The sequence below is a fragment of the Camellia sinensis genome, chromosome 14 (genome assembly GCF_055761805.1).
Source record: "Camellia sinensis isolate YWXY chromosome 14, ASM5576180v1, whole genome shotgun sequence".
Taxonomy (NCBI): Eukaryota; Viridiplantae; Streptophyta; class Magnoliopsida; order Ericales; family Theaceae; genus Camellia; species Camellia sinensis.
In genome coordinates, this window is record NC_138974.1 from 133,050,953 (window position 1) to 133,074,119 (window position 23,167).

The 23,167-nt window shown below is 35.5% G+C and overlaps 1 protein-coding gene across 1 annotated transcript; it reads left to right on the forward strand.

Annotated features, from left to right (window-relative positions):
- Positions 1-19,618: 19,618 nt before the first annotated feature.
- Positions 19,619-22,147, forward strand: LOC145807307 (uncharacterized). The gene is made up of 3 exons (XM_082905278.1): positions 19,619-20,816; positions 21,159-21,373; positions 21,458-22,147. Exons 1-3 carry the CDS (start codon positions 19,619-19,621, stop codon positions 22,145-22,147), a joined length of 2,103 nt encoding a protein of 700 aa, XP_082761404.1.
- The last annotated feature ends 1,020 nt before the right edge of the window (positions 22,148-23,167 follow it).

The window sequence follows — 23,167 nt, forward strand, 5'->3', positions numbered from 1 at the left end:
AAAACACCACCCAACTTTCACCAGCAGATCAATTATCATCGGTGTCATTTGAATTATATATTATATATACATATATAAAAACATATTTAATAAATATATTAGTACGGAAAAACCCCTTGCGGTGTGGGGCGGGATGTAAAGGTAAAACCCATCTGAGATAGGGCCGGGACGCAGAGATAGAGTGGAGTGGAGGAAAATGTGTTAGAAATGGTTTTGAAGTTTTGAAAAAATTTGATTTTTTCTTAACTTTGGTTTATTTTTTAGGTAAGACTCATTCGTCAAATTTCGCAAGTCAAGGTGATAACACATTCTATGTCGCGTTGTGATTCACGTGATATATTTGATTGCTCAAAACCATTATCGGGTGAATAGAAAATTGAAGCTAAAATTTGCTCCGTGAAGATGAAATTTTTGTGAAAAATCTTTAAAAGTTTGAATAAAGGCTTATCCTACATTGGTTTGGTGGGAAGAAATTTATGGGTTTAAAAAGCTTGGAATTATAACTTGGAGAGGGCCCCAAGGGACACCCCAAATTTATAGAAGGGAGAGGTTATGGGCAAATTGGGCTAGACCCGTTGGACCCAAAAATAACTAATTGCCGTCCATCTAGGCGGGCTGGGTTGGGTTGGGTTAGGCTTGTCTAGTCCAATACTTATCTTTTTGAGCAAAAAACATTTGAATTTTACTCTTTTAAAATTAAATTCTAATTTTTTGGAATTTGAATTTCAGAAATTTAAATTCAAAAATCTGTCCAGTCTTTTGGTTCCAAAAATTCGGTTAGAAATCTATACAGGTTTATATCTGTCCCAATTCAAATTCAAACCCAAACAGATTCATATCTGTTTGAATTCAAACCCAAACAGTGTCATTCAAACCAAACAAGTCTGCTACTTGTTCAAACAGGTTGATTACCTGTTTAATTCAAAATGAAAAGTCATCTTTACACTTATATATAGACAAGTCTCTCACTTGGTTTTTCACACCAATTTCGTCCAAAATTTTGCCTGCCCTCTCTGCATTTTTGCTGCATAATTTTTCTTGTGAGAAAGAGTGTAAACACTTAGTATATTCGTTGTACAAACAATTTGTAGTGCTATTATTGTTTGCTGTTGATCATTTTATCCTGAGAGATAAATGCCCACATTCTAAAAGTACCATGAAGATGATGAATCTGTCTTAAGGACACTGATTAGAAAATTTGTTCAAGAAATTAATTTGGTATGTAATTAATTTATTTTCTGTTTTATTTTTTTTTCTGTTTCAGATTTTCATTTTGTTTTTGTAACAAAATAAAAATCTTTTTTATTTATTTTATTTTATTTTCTGGTTTGATTTTTGTAATCAAACAAATTCTTTCATTTCCTTTATTTCTTCTATATTCCGTTTGTTGTTAAATACACAAATATAATTTATTTTTCAAATACAGTGAAGATTGTCTAACAATCTTAAGACAGACTTTTATTTGGTGTCTTCATTGTATTTGATTTTCTGTATTTTCATAAAGTGATATTATGGTTGAAAAATACAAATAGTGTTTGACAAATAGTAGTAGTATACTGTTTATTTTCTTTGACAACTAGTAATAATATACTGGTGTCATTAGCAATTGTAGAATATTAATTTGTGTTACAGAAAATTATTGTGGTATTTTATTTTTTTAGTTTTAGTAACAAGGAAAATAAAATTATTTTGTGTTATAATTTATTTTCTAGTTTTAGTAATTAGAAAATTAATTTGTGTTTTGGTTTTTTCTGATTTTTGTAATCAAATATTATGGCTGCTGAAAGTAGTACTCCAAAACCAATCGTTACAACGACTCTGGTCCCTATCCAGAACCATGTTCAAGTTCTGATAAATCATGGAAAAAAATCGAAAAAATTTAATGGCACTGAGTTTAAGAGATGTCAACAGAAAATGTTGTTCTATCTTACAACTCTAAATTTGGCCTGATTTCTCCGTGAAGAGACTCTAGTACTTAGAGAGGATGAAAGTGATTGGCAAGTTGTTGTCGCGGTGGATGCTTGGAAACATTCTGATTTTCCATGCAGAAACTACATCCTTAATGGCCTTAACAACATGTTGTATAATGTTTACAACCCTCTGAAAACCGTAAAAGAATTGTGGGATTCTTTGGAGAAAAAATACAAGACAGAGGATGCTGGCTGTCACGCCCCAAAATTTGGACAATTAAATATTAAATTAGAACTAAACCCCAATTAATATTCCATCTTCCAAATTTGAGGGGTGAAACAAAAAAACTAAACGCCAATCAAACTATCCACCATAATTTCATAACTAACCAATACCTCAAACATTAAAGTAACAATATGTAGTCAAAATAACTTAAATAATGTACGGTTACAAACCATGCCAAATTATCCTAATACTAAAGTCATAAAAGAAAATAATAATAAATAGAAAAACTAATATCAACTCTAAGTTCAAGAAAACAAAAAAAGTTCAAACGACCAATCCAACACTATAGTAATTCCACATCACCACTGTAACCCCAACTAATCCTGCAAAAGAAGCTTGGCTGCGCTCAAACAGAACGCACCCGAGTTGCCAAGAGACAAAACGGGCCAGTATACAAGTATACTGGTATGAGTACAAGATTTAACACCCATGTGTCCACTAGACGTAAACAAAAATACATTTAATTCTTATTACGGGACAAGACAAGTACTTCCAACCGCACCAAGACAAATGGATAGTTTCCCGAGATACGGTGGCATTTTATTTCTTGTCCGTACACAATGGAATATAAATTGATTATAAAATAAACAAAATAGAAATAAAAATATGGCGGGTTAGCCCTGCATAAAAAAGTTAGTAAGACCTACCATCCTGTAAAAAAAAATAAAGTTAATAGAATTTAATCATAAGTAACTTACTAAGGAAGTATAAAAATGCACCGTTTCATACTTAAATAATTTGAATTGACCAAAACTCAAAGAACGAAAGTTGTACAGAATCAATTTCCTAAAATATAATGCAAACAAATTTAACAGAAACTGAACAGGTTGAGAGAAAAACTTGATAGAAAAACCTAGACGGAATTCAATCGAAAAATATGAAATTGAAAACGAACAAAAACTTCCCTAAGATGATTTTTTTCGGAAAAGTTCAAAACACGAAAAGTGTGCAGAATAATGTTTTACTTCAGTTTACGCAAAACCAATAAAAATGAGCTCGTTTAGTGGGTTAAAACAGCCTTTAAAAATCTGCATTGCTAAAATGAATCAAAACTATAATATTTAAGATCATCCGATTATAAGTTCTAATCAATCTTTTTAATAAAAAGTTAAAACACAAAAGTTGTCTAGAATCATGTATACATGCCTCTTCTTAAATTTCATAATTTATCGAGATCGTTTACTATTTTTCAAGATGTACAAATCAATACAATTCACACTATACTAATAAACTCATGATTAAATTCTTTGTACCTTAACTCCACCACTTCGACCCTCCACTTTCGGCCTACACATATATCTCATGTGCCTTCCGTATACCTAACACCACTCCGAAGCCAAACTTGCACGCGGATATCATCCCGAGTTTGACTCATACTCCTCGGATGGTTAGCATATACGTACGCGCGTAAATCAAAACACTCGTCTACTCATGAGAACGAGACAACAATATACATATACGAAAATCTCACTCTTGAGAACAAATATAACAATGCCAAGCCTAAGGCATTTGAATAAATCTCATAATCCTCACTTTTTTTTTATACACTCTTTCTCACCAACACTCAAATAAAACAACAATTCATGAAGTCATGGTGGAGTATAAGGAATTTATCTATGGGTTTCTAATTAATTTTAATTTCATATAACTATGAGTGTGATTACAAACATAAAATAAATCTACATAAAAATCCTAAAACTGACAAACACAACTAATCAAAATAATTAAAATCAATCAATCAACAAAAAATCCTAAACCTTACATACACAACTAATCAAAATAATTAAAATCAATTTATCATCTTTATATAACTACAAAATCAAATAACATCAAATAAATAAAAATAAATAAATAAAAATAACGAATTAAACATAAATCAAAAGAAATAAATTTTGTACTCACAATATTTTTTTAAAGATCAAAAAATTATTTAAAGAACCAATAGAATCACCAAAACAAAACCCTAATATTTTTCTTCCTTTTTCTTTTCACCCTTTTCCGCCGTCTCTCTATTCTTTCTCAATTCTTTGATTAATCTCTCTCCCTCTCGCACTCGGCTGCCGCATACACTTTTCTCTTCCTTTTTGTTTGGTTCTGTTTTTTTTTTTTTTTTTTTCTCCTTATTAGTATCAGCCACTTATACATGCTTAACCTAACTTAGGATTATATATTATTTTATAATACATAAAACATATTTGACTAATATATTTATATTATAAAAATAGAACATAAATATAATATATATAAATATAAATATGATATATATTTTATCAATATATAAACATCTCTTTTTTTTAAACCATATAAATATATCAATATTCAAATTAATTATCCATAATTAAACAACACATTAAATTAATTAAATACCACATTAAATTCTCATGGATCTACATAATTAATAAAGTCAAAAATAAAATAAGATAATAATAATCATAATAATAATAAATAATGACTTAAGAAAATTAGGGTCACTACAATATACACACCTCAAAAGAATCTCGCTACAAGATTCGATAGGAGAGAATACTAGGCAAAAAGTTCCGAGTGCATAAGCCGAACTTTCTCTTCTAACTCCCAAATAATATTGTTCTCATCTTCGCTCCATTGCACTTTCACCAAGTTCACTTTCCTGCGCCGTAACTGCTTTACATCCCAATCTAGAATAGTAACTGGTCGCATCACATATGTTAGATCATCACTAATCTCCAACACTTCTGGTGATACTACTTAGGAAGGGTCTTGTACACACTTCCACAATAAAGATATATGGAACACATTGTGAATCATAGCTAAAGCAGGCGGTAGAGCTAATTTGTAAGCCACATTACCAATTTTCTCAGTGATCTCATATGGTCCCACAAATCTAGGTGCCAACTTTTCCCTCTTTCCAAACCTCATGACCCATTTCATCGGCGAGACCTTCAAATATACAAAATCTCCAACATTCAACTCAACCCCTTTACGTTTTCTATCAGCGTAACTCTTTTGACGACTATGTGCAGTCTTAATACGTTCCCGATTAATGTTCACCTTCTCCATGGTCTCTCTCACCAACTCTGGCCCTAATAACGACCTATCTCCTACCTCCATCCAACATGCAGGTGATCAACATGGCCTCCCATACAAAGCCTCAAAAGGTGCCATCCCGATACTGGAGTGATAGCTTCTATTATAAGCAAACTCCACCAATGGCAAGTGTTCTTCCCAACTACCACTAAGATCGAGAACACAAGCTCTCAACATATCCTCCAAGATCTGATTTACCCGCTTAGTTTGCCCAACTGCCTGAGGATGATGAGCCGTGCTCAGGTTTAACATAGCACCCAAAGCATGCTGAAAACTCTCTTAAAACTTTGCCACAAACAACGGATCACGGTCCGAAACTATAGAAACTGGTGCGCCATGAAATCGCACCACCTCCCGAATATACAACCTAGCCAGTTTATCCGCAGTTCGGCGAACACTGATAGGAATAAAATGAGCAGACTTGGTAAGTCGATCTACTATCACCCAAATAGATTCATTGCCTCGCTTAGACCGCAGAAATCCATCCACGAAGTCCATAGAGATGTACTCCCATTTCCAAGTAGAAATCTCAAGAGGCTGCAAAAGTCCAAACGGTCGTTGGTGTTCTGCCTTAACCTGTTGGCACACATAACATCGAGAAACATACTCTCATACGTCTTTCTTCATACCTTCCCACCAAAACATCCTCTTCAGGTCATGATACATTTTAGTTCCACCAGGGTGAATGGTATATCGGGACCTATGGATATCATCCATAATCTCTTTTCTCAATTCAACAATGTTAGGTACACACAACCTGCCTTTAAATCGCAATCCCCAATTTGAATCCACAGACCAATCAGTAGGACAATCATCGATCAAATCCACTACAAGATCATTGAGCTTGCTGATGAGAAACCCATCTAAATTCTGCATCTGACGAACTTTACCCAATAAAATCGGCTGCACGGTCAAACTACCATTGTATGCCTTCTCAGCACTCTCTATTGGTTGAACATCATGCATAAAAAGAAGCTATAATCCCATGTTGTCGACTAAGTGCATCAGCGACCACATTTCCTTTCCTTGGGTGGTAAAAGATCTCGAAATCATAACTACTGACGAATTCAACCCACCTCTGTTGTCTCATGTTCAACTTTTTTTGAGAAAAAAGATATTTGAGTCTCTTGTGATCTGTGTACAACTCAAAGTGCTCCCCAAACAAGTAGTTCGCCACACTGTCAACGTAAAAACAACTGCTGCCAACTCTAAGTCATGAGTAGCGTATCGTCTCTCATGAGGTTTTAACTGTCGAGAAGCATAAGATACAAGTTTTTGATGCTGCATCAACACACATCCCAACCCAGTTCCACTTGCATCAGTAAACACTACTAACTTTTCCCCTTGTACCGGTATAGTTAACACCGGAGCTGTAGTTAATCGCTGCTTCAATTCCTAGAAAGCTTTCTCACAATCATCTATCCATAAGAACTTCACATTCTTGCGGGTCAACTTGTTCATGGGTGCTGCAATAGTGGAAAACTTCTCTATAAATCTTTTGTAATAACCAGCTAGTCCTAAAAAACTTCTCACCTCTGTAGGGTTCGTGGGCTGCTTCCATTCTTTGACCGCAACAACTTTCTCAAGATCTACCGCTATCCCTTGATTGGATACAACATGCCCCAAAAATCGAACTTCTTTCTCCCAAAAGTGACACGTATTGAACTTAGCGTATAACTGTTGCTCCTTCAAAGTCTGCAATACAACTTTCATGTGTTCTCTGTGTTCCTCCTTATTCTTAGAATACACTAGAATATCATCTATGAAGATAATCACAAACTTATCTAGTTATGGTTGAAAAATTCTGTTCATCAAGTCCATGAAATAGGCAGAGCATTGGTCAAACCAAAAGGCATTACAGGAAATTCATACAACCCATACCGAGTCCGAAAAGCAGTAAGCGGTATACTTTCCTCTGATACACCCATCTGATTGTAACCTGTTCTGAGATCAAACTGAGAGAACATAGCTGCTTCCTTCAACTGATCAAACAAGTCATCAATTCTAGGTAGCAGATACTTGTTCTTGATAGTCACATTGTTCAGCTCTCTGTAATCTATGCACCTACGGAGAGTGTCATCTTTCTTGGAGACAAAGATCGCAGGTGCTCCCCACGATGAGTTACTTGAATGTATAAAGCCTTTCTGAAGCATCTCTTCCAGCTGCTTCTTCATCTCCACAAGCTCTTTAGGCGCCATTCTGTATGCCGCCTTAGAAATTGGTGCGGTTCCCGGCACTAGGTCAATGCGAAATTGCAGCGACCCTAATTTTCTTAAGTCATTATTTATTATTATGATTATTATTATCTTATTTTATTTTTGACTTTATTAATTATGTGGATCCATGAGAATTTAATGTGGTATTTAATTAATTTAACGTGTTATTTAATTATGGATAATTAATTTGAATATTGATATATTTATATGGTTTAAAAAAAAGGGATGTTTATATATTGATAAAATATATATCACATTTATATTTATATATATTATATTTATATTCTATTTTTATAATATAAATATAATAGTCAAATAGGTTTTATGTATTATAAAATAAAATATAAATCTAAGTTAGGTTAAGCATATATAAGTGGCTGATGCTAATAAGAAAAAAAAAAAAAAAACAGAACAAAAAAAAAGGAAGAGAAAAGTGTGTGCGGCAGTCGAGTGCGAGGGGGGGAGAGATTAATCAAAGAATTGAGAAAGAACAGAGAGACGGCGGAAAATGGAGAAAAGAAAAAGGCAGAAAAAAATTAGGGTTTTGTTTTGGTGGCTCTATTGATTTTTCAAATAATTTTTTGATTTTCAAAAAAATATTGTGAGTATAAAACCCACTTCCCCTGATTTATGTTTAATTCGTTGTTTTTATTTTTATTTATTTGATGTTAGTTTGATTTTGTATTTATATAAAGATGATAGATTGATTTTAATTATTTTGATTAGTTGTGTATGTAAGGTTTAGAGTTTTTAGATGATTGATTGATTTTAATTATTTTGTTTACTTGTGTATGTAAGGTTTAGGGTTTTTTATTGATTGATTGATTTTAATTATTTTGATTAGTTGTGTTTGCCAGTTTTAAGTTTTTATATGGATTTATTTTATGGTTGTAATCACACTCATGGTTATATGAAATTAAAATTAATTAAAAACCTATAGATAAATTCCTTATACTCCACCATGACTCAATGGATTGTTGTTTTATTTGGGTGTTGGTGAGAAAGAGTGTATAAAAAAAAAAGTGAGGATTATGAGATTTATTTGAATGCCTTAGGTTTGACATTGTTATGTTTGTTCTCAAGAGCGAAACTCATGAGTAGACGAGTGCTTTGATTTACGCACGTACGTATATGCTAACCATCCGGGGAGTGTGAGTCAAACTCGGGGCGATATTCGCGTGCAAGTTTGGCTTCGGGGCGATGTTAGGTATACGTGAGGCACATGGGATATATGTGTAGGCCGGAAGTAGAGGGCCGAAATGGTGGAGTTAAGGTACAAAGAATTTAATCATGAGTTTATTAGTATAGTGTGAATTGTATTGATTTGTACATCTTGAAAAATAGTAAACGACCTCGACAAATTATGAAATTTGAAAAGAGACATGTATACGTGATTCTAGACAACTTTTGTGTTTTAACTTTTTATTAAAAAGATTGATTAGAACTTATAATCGGATGATCTTAAATATTATAGTTTTGATTCATTTTAGCAATGCAGATTTTGGAGGCTGTTTTAACTCACGAAACGAGCTTATTTTTATTGGTTTAATACAAAATGAAGTAAAACATTATTCTGCATACTTTTCGTGTTTTGAACTTTTACGAAAAAAATCATCTTAGGGCAGTTTTTGTTCGTTTTCAACTTCAGATTTTTCGATTGAATTCCGTCTAGGTTTTTCTATCAAGTTTTTCTCTCAGTCTGTTCAGTTTCTGTTAAATTCATTCGCGTTATATTTTAGGAAATTTGATTCTTTACAACTTTTGTTCTTTGAGTTTTGGTCAATTCGAATTATTTAAGCATGAAACGGTGCATTTTAATACTTCTTCAGTAAGTTACTTATGATTAAATTATACTAACTTTATTTTTTTTGCAGGATGGTGGGTCTTACTAACTTTTTTATGCAGGGCTGACCCACCATATTTTTATTTCTATTTTGTTTATTTTATAATCAATTCATATTCCGTTGTGTACAGACAAGAAATTAAATGCCACTGTATCTCGGGAAACTACCCATTTCTCGGTGCGGTTGGAACTACCTGTCTTGTCCCGTAATAAGAATTAAATGTATTTTTGTTTGTGTCTAGTGGATACATGGGTGTTAAATCTTGTACTTATACCAGTATACCTATATACTGACCCGTTTTGTCTCTTGGCAACTCGGGTGCGTTCTGTTTGGGCGGGGCCGAGCTTCCTTTGCAGGATTAGTTGGGGCTACAGTGGTGACATGGAATTACTATAGTGTTGGACTTGTCGTTTGGACTTCTTTTGTTTTCTTGAGCTTAGGGTTGATATTATTTTATGTATTTATTATTATTTTCTTTTATGACTTTAGTATTGGGATAATTTAGCATAGTTTATAACCGTACATTATTTAAGTTATTTTGACTAAGTATTGTTACTTTAATGTTTGAGGTATTGGTTAGTTATGAAATTATGGTGGATAGTTTGGTTTGCGTTTAGTTTTTTTATTTCACCCCTAAAATTTGGATGATGGAATATTAATTGGAGTTTAGTTTTAATTTAATATTTAATTGTCCAAATTTGGGGGCATGACAGAAATTCTACTACCCGTCGAGGTGGAGGTCCAGGTATCTCCTGAAATACATCTTCAAACTCACGTACCACACCTACCTCACTAATATCCTGCTTAGGGATTTCTACTGAGCATAGAAAACTCGTCATCACCGACTCTTCTCCATCGCTAGAAGTGTGGGTAAGCCGTGGCATAGCAAGAATATCTATATTTACAATCCTTTCAACACAATCTAGAGTCACAAAGTATTTTCGCAGCCAATCCATACCCAAAATAGTTGTAAACCCCTCAAAACCTAACATAATTAGGTCCGCATACAAGACTTTACCCGCAAACTCAATCTCAAAATCTTTACACATCTCATAAAGAGTAATTGCCCCTCCTAAAGGGGTCTCAACATGAATAGGTCTAGATAAAGAGGTAGTTACAATATGTTCTCTTTCTACAAACTGTCTAGATATAAAAGAATGAGAGGCGCCAATATCAAAAAGTACTTTAATGGGTTCTTGAAAAAGATTAAAAGTACCTTGCACTTTGTCAGTTCTTGGCATCACTACAAATGCTTTGGCTGGAGCTGTCTGACCCTGTCGCGCCTGCTGTCTCTGAGGGCAATCCTTGATTACATGCCCCAACTGCTGACACCCAAAACACTTCCTATTGCTCGGCTGAGGTGCTACTGGTTGGATAGGTGGGGGCCCCTTTACTGAGGTACAAGAGGACGATAACCCAACTGTGGCACTTGGTGCTGCTGTCCTTGATAACCCTATGGGCGCAGACCACATTGTCTCTGATAATAGTGCCCTTGGGGCTGGAAATTGCCCTGAGGCCGAAAATTACCCTGAGGTCTGAAATTTCCCTGACTACCCTGTTGTCGTGGCCTCTGAAACTGTTGATCCCTATGCCTTTGATCATAGGGTTGGTATCTGTTCCCATCCCGCTGCTGTAAGTGACTCCCTCTAGAAGTCTCTCCGACCTTGGCCTTCCCTTCTTTAAACTGCTTCTCTTTTTCCTCATACTTCAGTGCCAAGTCAAGACCTCTATCAAACGGTTCAGCATCAAAGGGAATAAGGGACTTAGACAAGTAATGACTCAATCCCTTAATAAACTTCGCATTCTTCTTCTCTTGCGTATCAACCAAGTAAGGGGCATATCGAGACAACTCATTAAACTTGGTGACATACTCGACCACTGTTCTACCTTCTTGAGTCAGCTTCGAAAATTCATCACTCAGCTGAGACCGAATAGCAGCAGGAACAAACTTCCGGTCAAAACGAGTCTTGAAATCTGTCCAAGTCAAAGTTGTTAAATCTAGACCCTCCTTCCACGAGTTCCACCAAAATAGGGCTGCTCCCTCAAGCTGATGTGTCGCCAGCTCCTGTTTTTGGACCTCGGTGAGCTACATACGACTAAACACCATCTCACATTTTTGAACCCAAGCATCAGCTGCAATGGGTCCTCCATTTCTAGAGAATTTCTGACCTCCCAAAGAACCAAAGTCTTTGTTTCTCTTCAGAAAGGGCTGGCCTTGATTATTGTTCTGAACAACCTGAAGTAACTGAGCCATCATCTCCCCCACATTAACCTGCACCGTATTGGTTGCCTCAGTAGCAATCACCGCTGCCACTGCCGTTGCCGCTGCGTTAGCAGCTGTTTCTTCCCATATGCCATTAAGCTCAACACTTCTCAAATTATACCTTCCAGCCATCACCTTCAAGTTAAACACACAAAAATTCGTTCATGAATACTTAGAATAAATTCAACCACCAACCTAAACCAGCTAACCCATGTTTCCACAATCCGAGGATCACCTAAACTCTCACAAGTCTAGGGTAACCTAGAGCTCTGGTACCAAACTGTCACGCCCCAAAATTTGGACAATTAAATATTAAATTAGAACTAAACCCCAATTAATATTCTATCATCCAAATTTTAGGGGTGAAACAAAAAAACTAAACGCCAACCAAATTATCCACCATAATTTCATAACTAATCAATACCTCCAACATTAAAGTAACAATATGTAGTCAAAATAACTTAAATAATGTACGGTTACAAACCATGCCAAATTATCTCAATACTAAAATCATAAAAGAAAATAATAATAAATATATAAACTAATATCAACCCTAAGCTCAAGAAACAAAAGAAGTCCAAACGACAAGTCCAACACTATAGTAATTCCACGTCACCACCGTAGCCCCAACTAATCCTGCAAAGGAAGCTCGGCTGCGCTCAAACAGAATGCACCCGAGTTGTCAAGAGACAAAACGAGTCAGTATGCAGGTATACTGGTATGAGTACAAGATTTAACACCCATGTGTCCACTAGACGCAAATAAAAACACATTTAATTCTTATTACGGGATAAGATAAGTAGTTTCAACCGCATCAAGACAAATTGGTAGTTTTTCGAGATACGGTGACATTTAGTTTTTTGTCCGTACACAACGGAATATAAATTGATTATAAAATAAACAAAATAAAAGTAAAAATATGGTGGGTCAGCCCTGCATAAAAAAGTTAGTAAGACCCACCATCTTGCAAAAAAAATAAAGTTAGTATAATTTAATCATAAGTAACTTGCTGAAGAAGTATAAAAATGCACCGTTTCATACTTAAATAATTCGAATTGACCAAAACTCAAAGAACGAAAGTTGTATAGAATCAAATTTCCTAAAATATATTGCAAACGAATTTAACAGAAACTGAACAGGTTGAGAGAAAAACTAGATAGAAAAACCTAGAAGGAATTCAATCGAAAAATCTGAAGCTGAAAACGAACAAAAACTGCTCTAAGATGATTTTTTTCGAAAAAGTTCAAAACATGAAAAGTGTGCAGAATAATGTTTTACTTCAGTTTACACGAAACTAATAAAAATGAGCTCGTTTCGTTGGTTAAAAGAGCCTATAAAATCTGCATTGCTAAAATGAATCAAAACTATAATATTTAAGATCATCCGATTATAAGTTCTAATCGATCTTTTAATAAAAGTTAAAACACAAAAGTTGTCTAGAATCACGTATACATGCCTCTTCTCAAATTTCATAATTTATCGAGGTCGTTTACTATTTTTCAAGATGTACAAATCAATACAATTCACACTATACTAATAAACTCATGATTAAATTCTTTGTACCTTAACTCTACCACTTCGGCCCTCCACTTCCGTCCTATGTGCCTTCCGTATACTTAACACCGCTCCAAAGCCAAACTTGCACGCGGATATTGTCCCGAGTGTGACTCATCAAACTCCCCGGATGGTTCGCATATACGTACGTGCGTAAATCAAAGCACTCATCTACTCATGAGAACGAGGCAACAATATACATATACAAAACATCTCACTCTTGAGAACAAATATAACAATGCCAAGCCTAAGGCATTTAAATAAATCTCATAATCCTCACTCTTTTTTTTTATACACTCTTTCTCACCAACACTCAAATAAAATAACAATCCATGGAGTCATGGTGGAGTATAATGAATTTATCTATGGGTTCCTTATTAATTTTAATTTCATATAACTATGAGTGTGATTACAACCATAAAATAAATCCACATAAAAATCCTAAAACTGACAAACACAACTAATCAAAATAATTAAAATCTATCAATCAACAAAAAACCCTAAACCTTACATACACAAGTAAACAAAATAATTAAAATCAGTCAATCATCTAAAAATTCTAAACCTTGCATACACAACTAATCAAAATAATTAAAATCAATTTATCATCTTTATATAAATACAAAATCAAACTAACATCAAATAAATAAAAATAACGAATTAAACATAAATCAAAGAAAGTGAATTTTGTACTCACAATATTTTTTTGAAGATCAAAGAATTATTTAAAGAACCAATAAAGCCACCAAAACAAAACCCTAATCTTTTTTTTTTCTTTTTTATTTTTAGCATCAGCCACTTATATATGCTTAACCTAACTTAGGATTATATTTTATTTTATAATACATAAAACCTATTTGACTATTATATTTATATTATAAAAATAGAACATAAATATAATATATATAAATATAAATATGATATATATTTTATCAATATATAAACATCTCTTTTTTTTTAAACCATATAAATATATCAATATTCAAATTAATTATTCATAATTAAATAACACGTTAAATTAATTTAATACCACATTAAATTCTCATAGATCCACATAATTAATAAATCCAAAAATAAAATAAGATAATAATAATAAATAATGACTTAAGAAAATTATGGTCGCTACACCGGCACAAAGAAATTTGTTGTCAGTAAATTTCTGGACTTCGTTATGGTGGACTTTCAAATGGTAATTTCTCAAGTTCAAAATTTTCAATTAATTTTTCATGATATTCATTCTAAAGGTATGTCTCTTAGCAAGTCTTTCCAAGTCGCTGCTTTAGTGGAAAAGTTACCACCGGCTTGAAAAGATTTCAAAAATTATTTAAAATATAAACGCAAGGAGATGATCATGGATGAATTGATTGTAAGATTAAGAATTGAGGAAGATAATCGAAAGGCTGAAAAGATGAATGGTAAAAATTCCATTGAGTCTAAGGCTAATGTGGTTGAACAAGTGCACACACCACATAACAAAAAGATGAAGTTTACTAGAGATGGTCCTAAATAAGGCAATAACAATGGCAATAAAAAGTTCAAAGGTAAATGCTATAATTGTAGCAAGACTGGACATCGAGCTTCTAATTGCTGCCGCCCTAAGAAAGATCGCAGAAGTACGAGCAAAAAGACCACCAATCAGGCCAATGTGACAGAATTAGATTACATCTCTGACGAGATAAATGACATCAACCTCTCTGTTGTGGTGTCTGAGGCTAATTTGGTTGGAAATCCCAAGTAATGGTGGGTTGACATTGGGGCAACTCATCACAAATGTGCGGACAAAAAGATGTTCACTACTTACAATGAGGCTACAAATGGTGAACAACTTTTCATGGAAAATTATTCTATTTCTACTGTGAAAACCCATATTTAAATTATTCTTGAAAGAAAATAAATAAATAAATTAATTAATTAGTTTTAAATTAACCAAATCCTATCACTAACAAAGACCCTATTAAGAATAATAATTTTGTGGGTGTTCAATATTTATTGTTTATAAATTATTTTAATTAGGATTCAATATAATAATTATTCTTACTAAATACCTTAGATAAAAATCTTAGTGTATCAATTTTCAGAACCCATACAAATACACACACACACACACAAAAAAAAAAAAAAAGAAAAAAAAAGGAGATGTTCGTAGCTATGCCACGTGCTTGTTTGCATGGCGGTATAGGAACCATAAACCACAATCCCTCTTGGAATTTAGGGAAAGAAACCACCATCCCTCTTGGAATTTAGGGAAAGCTTTCATTCTTGGAACTTTGAGAAAGTGAGCAAGATAAAATAATGGAAAGAATGAGAGGGAGAGAGAGATGTCTTCAACTAGCATTTTATATATATATATATATATGCATGCAAGCCTTCCTTGTGCATGCAAGCATTCGGTAGAAGAAAAAAAAAAAAAAGAGAGGAGAGAAATCTCTTAAGCAACCAAGTTTAGTAGTAGGGGAGGAAGAAGAGTAGGAGGTTAAGGAAACCAAAGTTCTCAACCATTTTGTCACCCTACTACTAGGTAAGAAAAACCCTTCCAACCCTCTCATTTTTTTTTTATTGTTGGAATCTTCAGATTTTATTCCTATGATAAAATGACTAATTTATAGATAGAAATTTTTATATATATGTATGTAAATTTTGTGATGTGTATATCAAATATCTGAAGATACTGATAGTCAAAAAAAAAATCATGGCATTATTGTAAAAATAGGCTTGCATGTGTATTTCATACCATTAAAGAGTGAATTGAAGAATTTATTTGGTCTTTGAATCTGCCAGCCTGTTACCCGAATTTTTAGATTATTTTATACTCAAAATTTCGAGATGATTTCTTCTACAAAGTTGTTGATAATGATGTCTAGTTTGTCTAGAAATTTTTGGGAATAATTTTCGAGTTTTCTACGAATTTATACAAATTTTTAACTAAATCTGAAACTGTGTTGAGAATAATCTGTCTTGAATCTGCCAGCATGTCACTCGAATTGTTAGATAATTTTATACTCAAAATTTCGAGATGATTTCTTCTACAAAGTTGTTGATAATGATGTCTAGTTTATCCAGGAATTTTGGTAACAATTTTTGAGCTTTTTACGAATTTATACAAATTTCTAACTAAATCTGAAACTGTGAGACAGATTTTACCATGTATTTGAAAATTTATTTAAAATTCTATACTAAGCCAAATATGGTAATTTCTAATTAAAATATGAAATTTGAGAAGTCTAGTTTCATGATAAATTTTTAGATTATGGGTTTGATCTATAAATTTAAGCATGGAATTAATGTAAGGAAATGTAACAAATCTGTGTCATAAACACCCTTGGAATTTGTTTAGAATTATTTATAAGTTATTTTTGGAAAATAATTTCTGAAAAATAACCATAACATGTTTATTGAGTATCCTGTAGATTGATATGAATTTTAGAGTTGTATAAGTAATGTATTTATAATTTTATTTGCAAGATATATACTCTGAAAGTTTTTCTGGACAGGATAAAATATTATGCTAGTCTAATTTTGTAAATAAAAAATTTGTGCATGTGTGTATTTATGGTTTAATTCTTGTATCTAAGTTATTATTTCATACCATGGTTTAAATAAATTGTTTATTTAAATTCTGTACTTTTATTTAATATTGTGTGACACATGCAATATTTTATGATTGGGAATTTTAATGAGTTGGTATAACATTACTTGTGATTAAAAATTTGGAATTATTTGTGATTAATATCAAAATTAACTAAAATGATTAACGGCATATACAAAGTTAACAATTGACGGTTAATATCAGTTGTTCGGGGTGAGTCTTGGTTTAAAGACTGTACGGAATTAAGGGTTGACGGTTAACCTCGGTTGTTCAGGGTGAGCCCTGGTTTTGAGAATTCTCACGTAAATTGTGTTGCGAAACTCTAAGATGGCACGGGACTTATTTGAACCCTTTTCGGTATTCGGTTTTGGAATAAGGGTGGATGTGCAGGTGGCACACAGGGAGGTTACTTACCCCTGGCAGACCGTTTCCTTGGGGCAGACCACGGATGCCACTACTTGGGTATATAACTCCGGACGTGGGCATCCCTGGTAGTTACGGTTGGTAACACTTAAATATTTGACCAAGGGAGGGTTTCAAATTAACCGTTGCCATGCTTAGTGGTTGGTAAGTTAAATCTCTTTGGTGAGATTTCGAGTGTCACCTAATTTATAAAAAATTACTGAAATTATTCTAATGGTTGTAAATTCTGTGTATAATTATATTGTTATCTCATGTTTAGAATATTATTATTTTTCTTTTAAAAAGAATGGTAGGTTGGTTACGTTTTTCTTACTGTGTTGCAAAACTCATGGCATATATTTTGTTGCCCTGGCGTTTCATGCCAGATTATGTCGAAGAAGGGACTGAGGCTGAAATTGGAGCTGCTGCCAATATCGAACCTTGGCTGACTTAGAGTCAAGATTTTATCAAAATAAAATCCTGTTATCCCTTGTATTAGGATTTAACTATGTTGTGACGTTGTGTGTGAACTTGTAGTTTTATTTTGTCGTTGGACTTTGACTATGTAAGAACTTAAAAGTTCCTAATTAGTAGTTAAAACTTTATCTAGCAAGTTATCGTTATTTAAATCTTATGACGTTTCAAAAAAAAAAAAAAAAATTGGGGCGTCACAGCTTGGTATCAGAGCCTAGGTTTGAACCTTTGGGCCATGGGTAGTAGTTTATTATTTTTACAATTAAGAAAACCTTAAGTTAATTTGTAATTCTCGGTGACCTAACTAAGTTAGAACCTTTTTATTTGTAGGATGCCAGGGTCATCAGACATTAACTCTAACGAGGAAAATTCGGTGGAAAACTATGACATAGAATCTGACCCAAGTGAAGAAGTGGAGATACCTATAGAAGACTATGAATCCATAGAATCTGACCCAAGTGAAGAAGTGGAAATGCCTATAGAAGACTATGAATCTGAGCCTGAGCTTGACCCTGAACCTGATCCTGAACTTGAGCCTGAACTTGAGTCTGAAGAAGTTGAAGAAGTTGTACCAATATACAACCCCCCGGAGGTTATTGTGATTGAGTCGGACACGGAAGATGAGTCTATGGAAGGCAATACCGAGGAGAACACTGGAGATACAGGAGCCACGTTTGAGGGTTGGGATGTGCAAAACGGGTTGCAGATTGGCTCTTTTGTATATGTCAGACTTTATCCTCTAGGAGGTTGTGCTTGGAAAGCTGAGAGTTGGGTGGGTACCTATATCGGACCTGTCCAGATTCTAGGACAAAAGACTCCCTGGGTATATCAATTAGGCCCTTTCCCGGATGGTTTCACTGATAGAGTGGGCGACCTTTTTGACTTTTGGAGCCTTCAGTGTATCATGCCCGACCCAAGCAGAATTGTGAGGAGAGATGGGTCAGTGAACTTCAGGGACTGGAGGAATTATCGGGAGGAGCCAGCGCTGCTGCTAGGGCATCGTGTGTGCGAAATTGCTATCTTTGTAAGGGTGCTGTGGCGATTCATGGGACTTTTCCAAGCCACATGGGAGCCGGAAGCCCTGGTGTGGAGAGACTCTCCTTGGCTATTTTAAGGGGTCTTAAGGAAACTATAAGCTAGGCTAACTGATTGTTTTGTATGCTCACATGTAAAAATTGCCTAGTTTAGAATTGTGAGTGTAGGAGTCAACTCGGATTGTAGGGACTATCCCTTGCCCGTAGTATGTTATTTAATCTTTTCCTTTGTTTTATTTGTATTTTGCTAATTGTAGCTTATCTAATCTAATTAATGAAGTCTTTTTTTTTAACTATCCTTGCACATACGTATAATAATAATAATGATAATAAATAAATGAATAAATCACAAGAAAATCCCATCATGCAGAATGGCTGGACGAACAAGAAATAATAACAACGGTAATGGTGATGGAGTGCCGGAAGGCGATGTCGCTCGAATTATACGCGCGATTGTTGATAGGGTAAGCAATATACCACCCCGAAACCAAGATCAAAACAAATCGGAGATGATAGCAAAATTTGAAAAACTACGTCCCCACAAATTCCTTGGTGGACCAAACCCCCATGAAGCTGAAGCTTGGTTAAGACAAATTAAGAAGTTGCTAGATACTTCCGACATCCGAGATGAACAAGATAGAGTGACCATGGCGGCGTTTCAAATGGAAGGGGAAGCAGATCATTGGTGGGAAATGATCAAGGGTACTCGACATGTAGAGACATTAACTTGGAGACAGTTCGAAGATCTGTTCATGGAAAAGTATTTTCCTAACTCGCTAAAACAAGAAATGATTCAAGAGTTCCTCCAACTGAAACAAGGAAAAATGTCAGTCGCTCAATATGCGAACCGTTTTGAAGCTCTTTCACGGTACGCTTCAGCCATAGTAGCAAATGAAGAGGATAAGGTTAGGTGATTTGAATGGGGCTTGGACACAGACATTAGAGGAAGATTGATCGCAGTGCAACTCTCCACCTATGCCCAGATGGTGGATCGAGCTTTAATTGTGGAACGAGAGTTAGCAGATTCCGAACGCATTCGAAATCAGCGATCAAGGAACAACAACCAACCACGCGGAGGAGGCCCAGTCCGCAACACCAGAAACCATCCTGCGCCAGCACCTTATGCCGGAGGGATGCAGCAGCAACAAAGGCAGAATCGAGGAAACCAGCAAGGAGGAAACTTTGTAAATGAGTGGAAAGGAAGATGTTTTAGATGTGGTCAACAGGGGCATCGTCGAAGTGAGTGTCCTCAAGGTGGGGAGTATTTTATGGATCAGCGAGGGGCACAACAATACAACAGATGCCAACCTGGGCAAGGTTCTAAGCCTACTCAAAATACTCAGACCAACAAGGGGCAGCCACAAGCCTCTAGGAATGCAGGCCGACCAAGACCACAACCACAAGGAGCTGGAAATGGGAAGAAACTAGGAGAGACTAACCAACAAGCAGTAGGGAGAATGTATGCTCTCCAAGAAGAAGAAGATGTTGATAACCCATCAGTGATTCAAGGTATGTTAATCCTTATGAATTCTTGGGTTAAAGTATTGTTTGATTCTGGAGCTTCGCATTCTTTTATATCCACTGCATGTATGACAAGTTTGGGTTTAAAGCGAGAGGCGCTAGAGATAGCTATGAGTGTCGTTTCACCCTTAGGAGGTCAAACCCGAGTAAATCTAGTATGTAAATCTTGTGAGCTAGAAATCTCCGGTTCATATTTGATCTGTGATCTAAGAGTTATGGATATGTCTGATTTTGACATCATCCTAGGAATGGATTGGTTGTCAGTTCATCAAGCCATTATTGATTGTTACCATAGGACAGTGACAGCATCCTCCCTTAACGGCACGAAAGTCCAATTTAAAGGAGATAGACAAGATTCTCTAACTCCAACGTGTCGCAAGTCGAGACGGCATGATCAACTAATCGGATGGTTGGCAAGCCTAATTTTGGAAGGCAAAAATCGAGAGGATCCAGGATTACCCCATGTGGTGTGTGAGTACGCTGACGTTTTCCCTGATGAATTACTAGGGTTACCCCCAAAACGAGATGTAGATTTCACGATTGAGCTTCAACCCGGGACTTCACCGATTTCAATAGCACCACATCGTATGGCGCCAGCTGAACTTCGAGAACTGAAGGAGCAGTTGCAAGAACTGTTGAGTAAGAAGTTCATCAGACCAAGTACGTCCCCTTGGGGAGCGCCAGCATTATTCGCCAAGAAGAAGGATGGAACCTTAAGATTGTGCATCGATTATCGACAACTAAATCGAGCCACCATTAAAAATCGATATCCTTTACCCAGAATTGATGACTTGTTCGATCAATTAAGAGGTTCAAAATGTTTTTTCAAAATTGACCTTAGGTCGGGATACCACCAACTTCGTGTCAGAGGAGAAGATATACCCAAAACTGCATTTCGAACCCGTTATGGCCACTATGAGTTTGTGGTAATGCCATTTGGTTTGACAAATGCTCCTGGGGTATTCATGAGTTTAATGAACAAAATTTTTACCCCCTATTTAGACCAATTTGTGGTAGTATTCATTGATGATATTTTGATATACTCACGATCGGAGGAAGACCACGAGAAACATCTGAGAACCGTTTTGCAAACTCTAAGAGAAAACCAATTGTATGCTAAAGCTAGCAAATGTGAATTTTGGTTGAAGGAAGTAAAGTTCTTAGGTCATGTTGTGTCCGAATCAGGGATATCAGTGGATCCTGCTAAAGTAGAAGCAGTAATGGGGTGGAAACAACCTAAGAATACGTTTGAGATTCGTAGTTTCTTGGGATTAGCAGGTTATTATAGGAGATTCATTCAGGATTTCTCCAAATTAGCCAAGCCAATGACACGCCTAACGCAAAAAGGAGTAAAGTTTGAATGGAACGAAGCGTGTGAGCAGTCATTTCAAGAACTCAAGAAGAGACTGACAAGCGCTCCAATATTAATCATACCCGAATGCGACGTTGGGTATACTGTTTACTGTGATGCCTCTAAAGAAGGGTTAGGTAGTGTGTTAATGCAAAACGGGAAGGTAGTGGCTTACGGATCAAGACAATTGAAGAATCATGAGAAAAATTATCCTACTCACGATCTGGAGTTGGCAGTTGTGGTCTATGCACTTAAGACTTGGCAACATTACCTTTATGGCGAAAAATTTGAGATATTTACCGATCACAAAAGCTTGAAGTGCTTGTTCACACAAAGAGATTTGAACATGAGGCAGAGACGCTGGATGGAGTACCTTGAAGATTACCAATTTACCTTGTCTTATCATCCCGGAAAGGCTAATGTTGTAGCAGATGCACTAAGTCGAAAGACAAGGGAGATTGTAGCCAACATATCAATTAAAGAATGGGAAATGGTAAGCACTGTGAATGGTTTTAAGCTACAACCAGAGACTCAGAATGGAAAGGGTAGGTTGTTTACAATAGTTACAACACCCCAACTTCTTACCAAAGTGTTGGAAGCCCAAAGATTTGATCAGGAGACCAACTTCATCAAGGCCTGATTAGTGATCGAGGAATCTTCAACGGATTGGACACTCCATCAAGATGGTAGTTTAAGGTATTTAGGTAGAATTTCTGTGCCAAACATTGAACAATTAAGAGAGGAAGTACTTAAAGAATTTCACCATTCGATTTTTGCGGTTCATTCGGGAGGAAATAAGATGTACCAGGATCTTAAGCGACAGTATTGGTGGAGTGGAATGAAGAAGGATGTTGCTCAATTCGTATCTAAGTGTTTGACGTGTCAGCAAGTGAAGGCAGAACATCAAAGACCGGCAGGGAAACTCCAACCTTTACCAATACCTAAGTGGAAATGGGAACACATAACAATGGATTTTGTAACGGGATTACCCCGGTCGCCGCAAGGCCATGATGCCATTTGGGTGGTGGTTGATCGATTAACTAAGACGACACATTTCCTACCAATAGGACCAGCAGGCACACTCGAATCTTTAAGCCGATTATTTGTTCGAGAAATCATTAGATTGCATGGAGTACCAGTCTCAATAGTGTCAGATTGTGATTCTCGTTTTACGTCACAGTTCTGGCAAAGTCTGCAAAAGGCCTTGGGTACAGAGTTGTGTTTTAGTACAGCTTTTCACCCTCAAACTGACGGTCAATCAGAAAGAACAATTCAGACTTTAAAAGACATGCTTCGAGCTTGTGTGATGGACTTTAAAGGTAATTGGGAGAAACACTTACCACTAGTCGAATTCTCTTACAATAACAGTTTTCAAGCAAGTATTGGTATGGCACCGTATGAAGCTTTGTATGGACGGCCTTGCCGATCACCAATATGTTGGATAGAAGTCGGAGAGGCACCTCTTTTAGGGCCAGAATTAGTTCAAGAAACTACCGAGAAGGTGAAACTAATTAGGCAGAGGCTCGAGACCGCTCAGAGTAGGCAGAAAAGCTATGCAGATAAAAGGAGAAGACCTTTAGCATTTAAAGTTGGAGATCATGTGTTTCTGAAAAATACAGCCTCGTTGAGGAGTTGTTCGTTTCGAAAAGAAGGGAAAGTT

Bases quoted from the DNA above. Each gene is read 5' to 3' on its own strand.
- LOC145807307 (XM_082905278.1), top strand. From the start codon at position 19,619: ATGGTGGATCGAGCTTTAATTGTGGAACGAGAGTTAGCAGATTCCGAA. The intron at 20,817-21,158 runs GTACGTCCCCTT...CCCCCTATTTAG, and splicing joins TAAGAAGTTCATCAGACCAA to ACCAATTTGTGGTAGTATTC. The intron at 21,374-21,457 runs GTAATGGGGTGG...AGATTCATTCAG, and splicing joins ATCCTGCTAAAGTAGAAGCA to GATTTCTCCAAATTAGCCAA.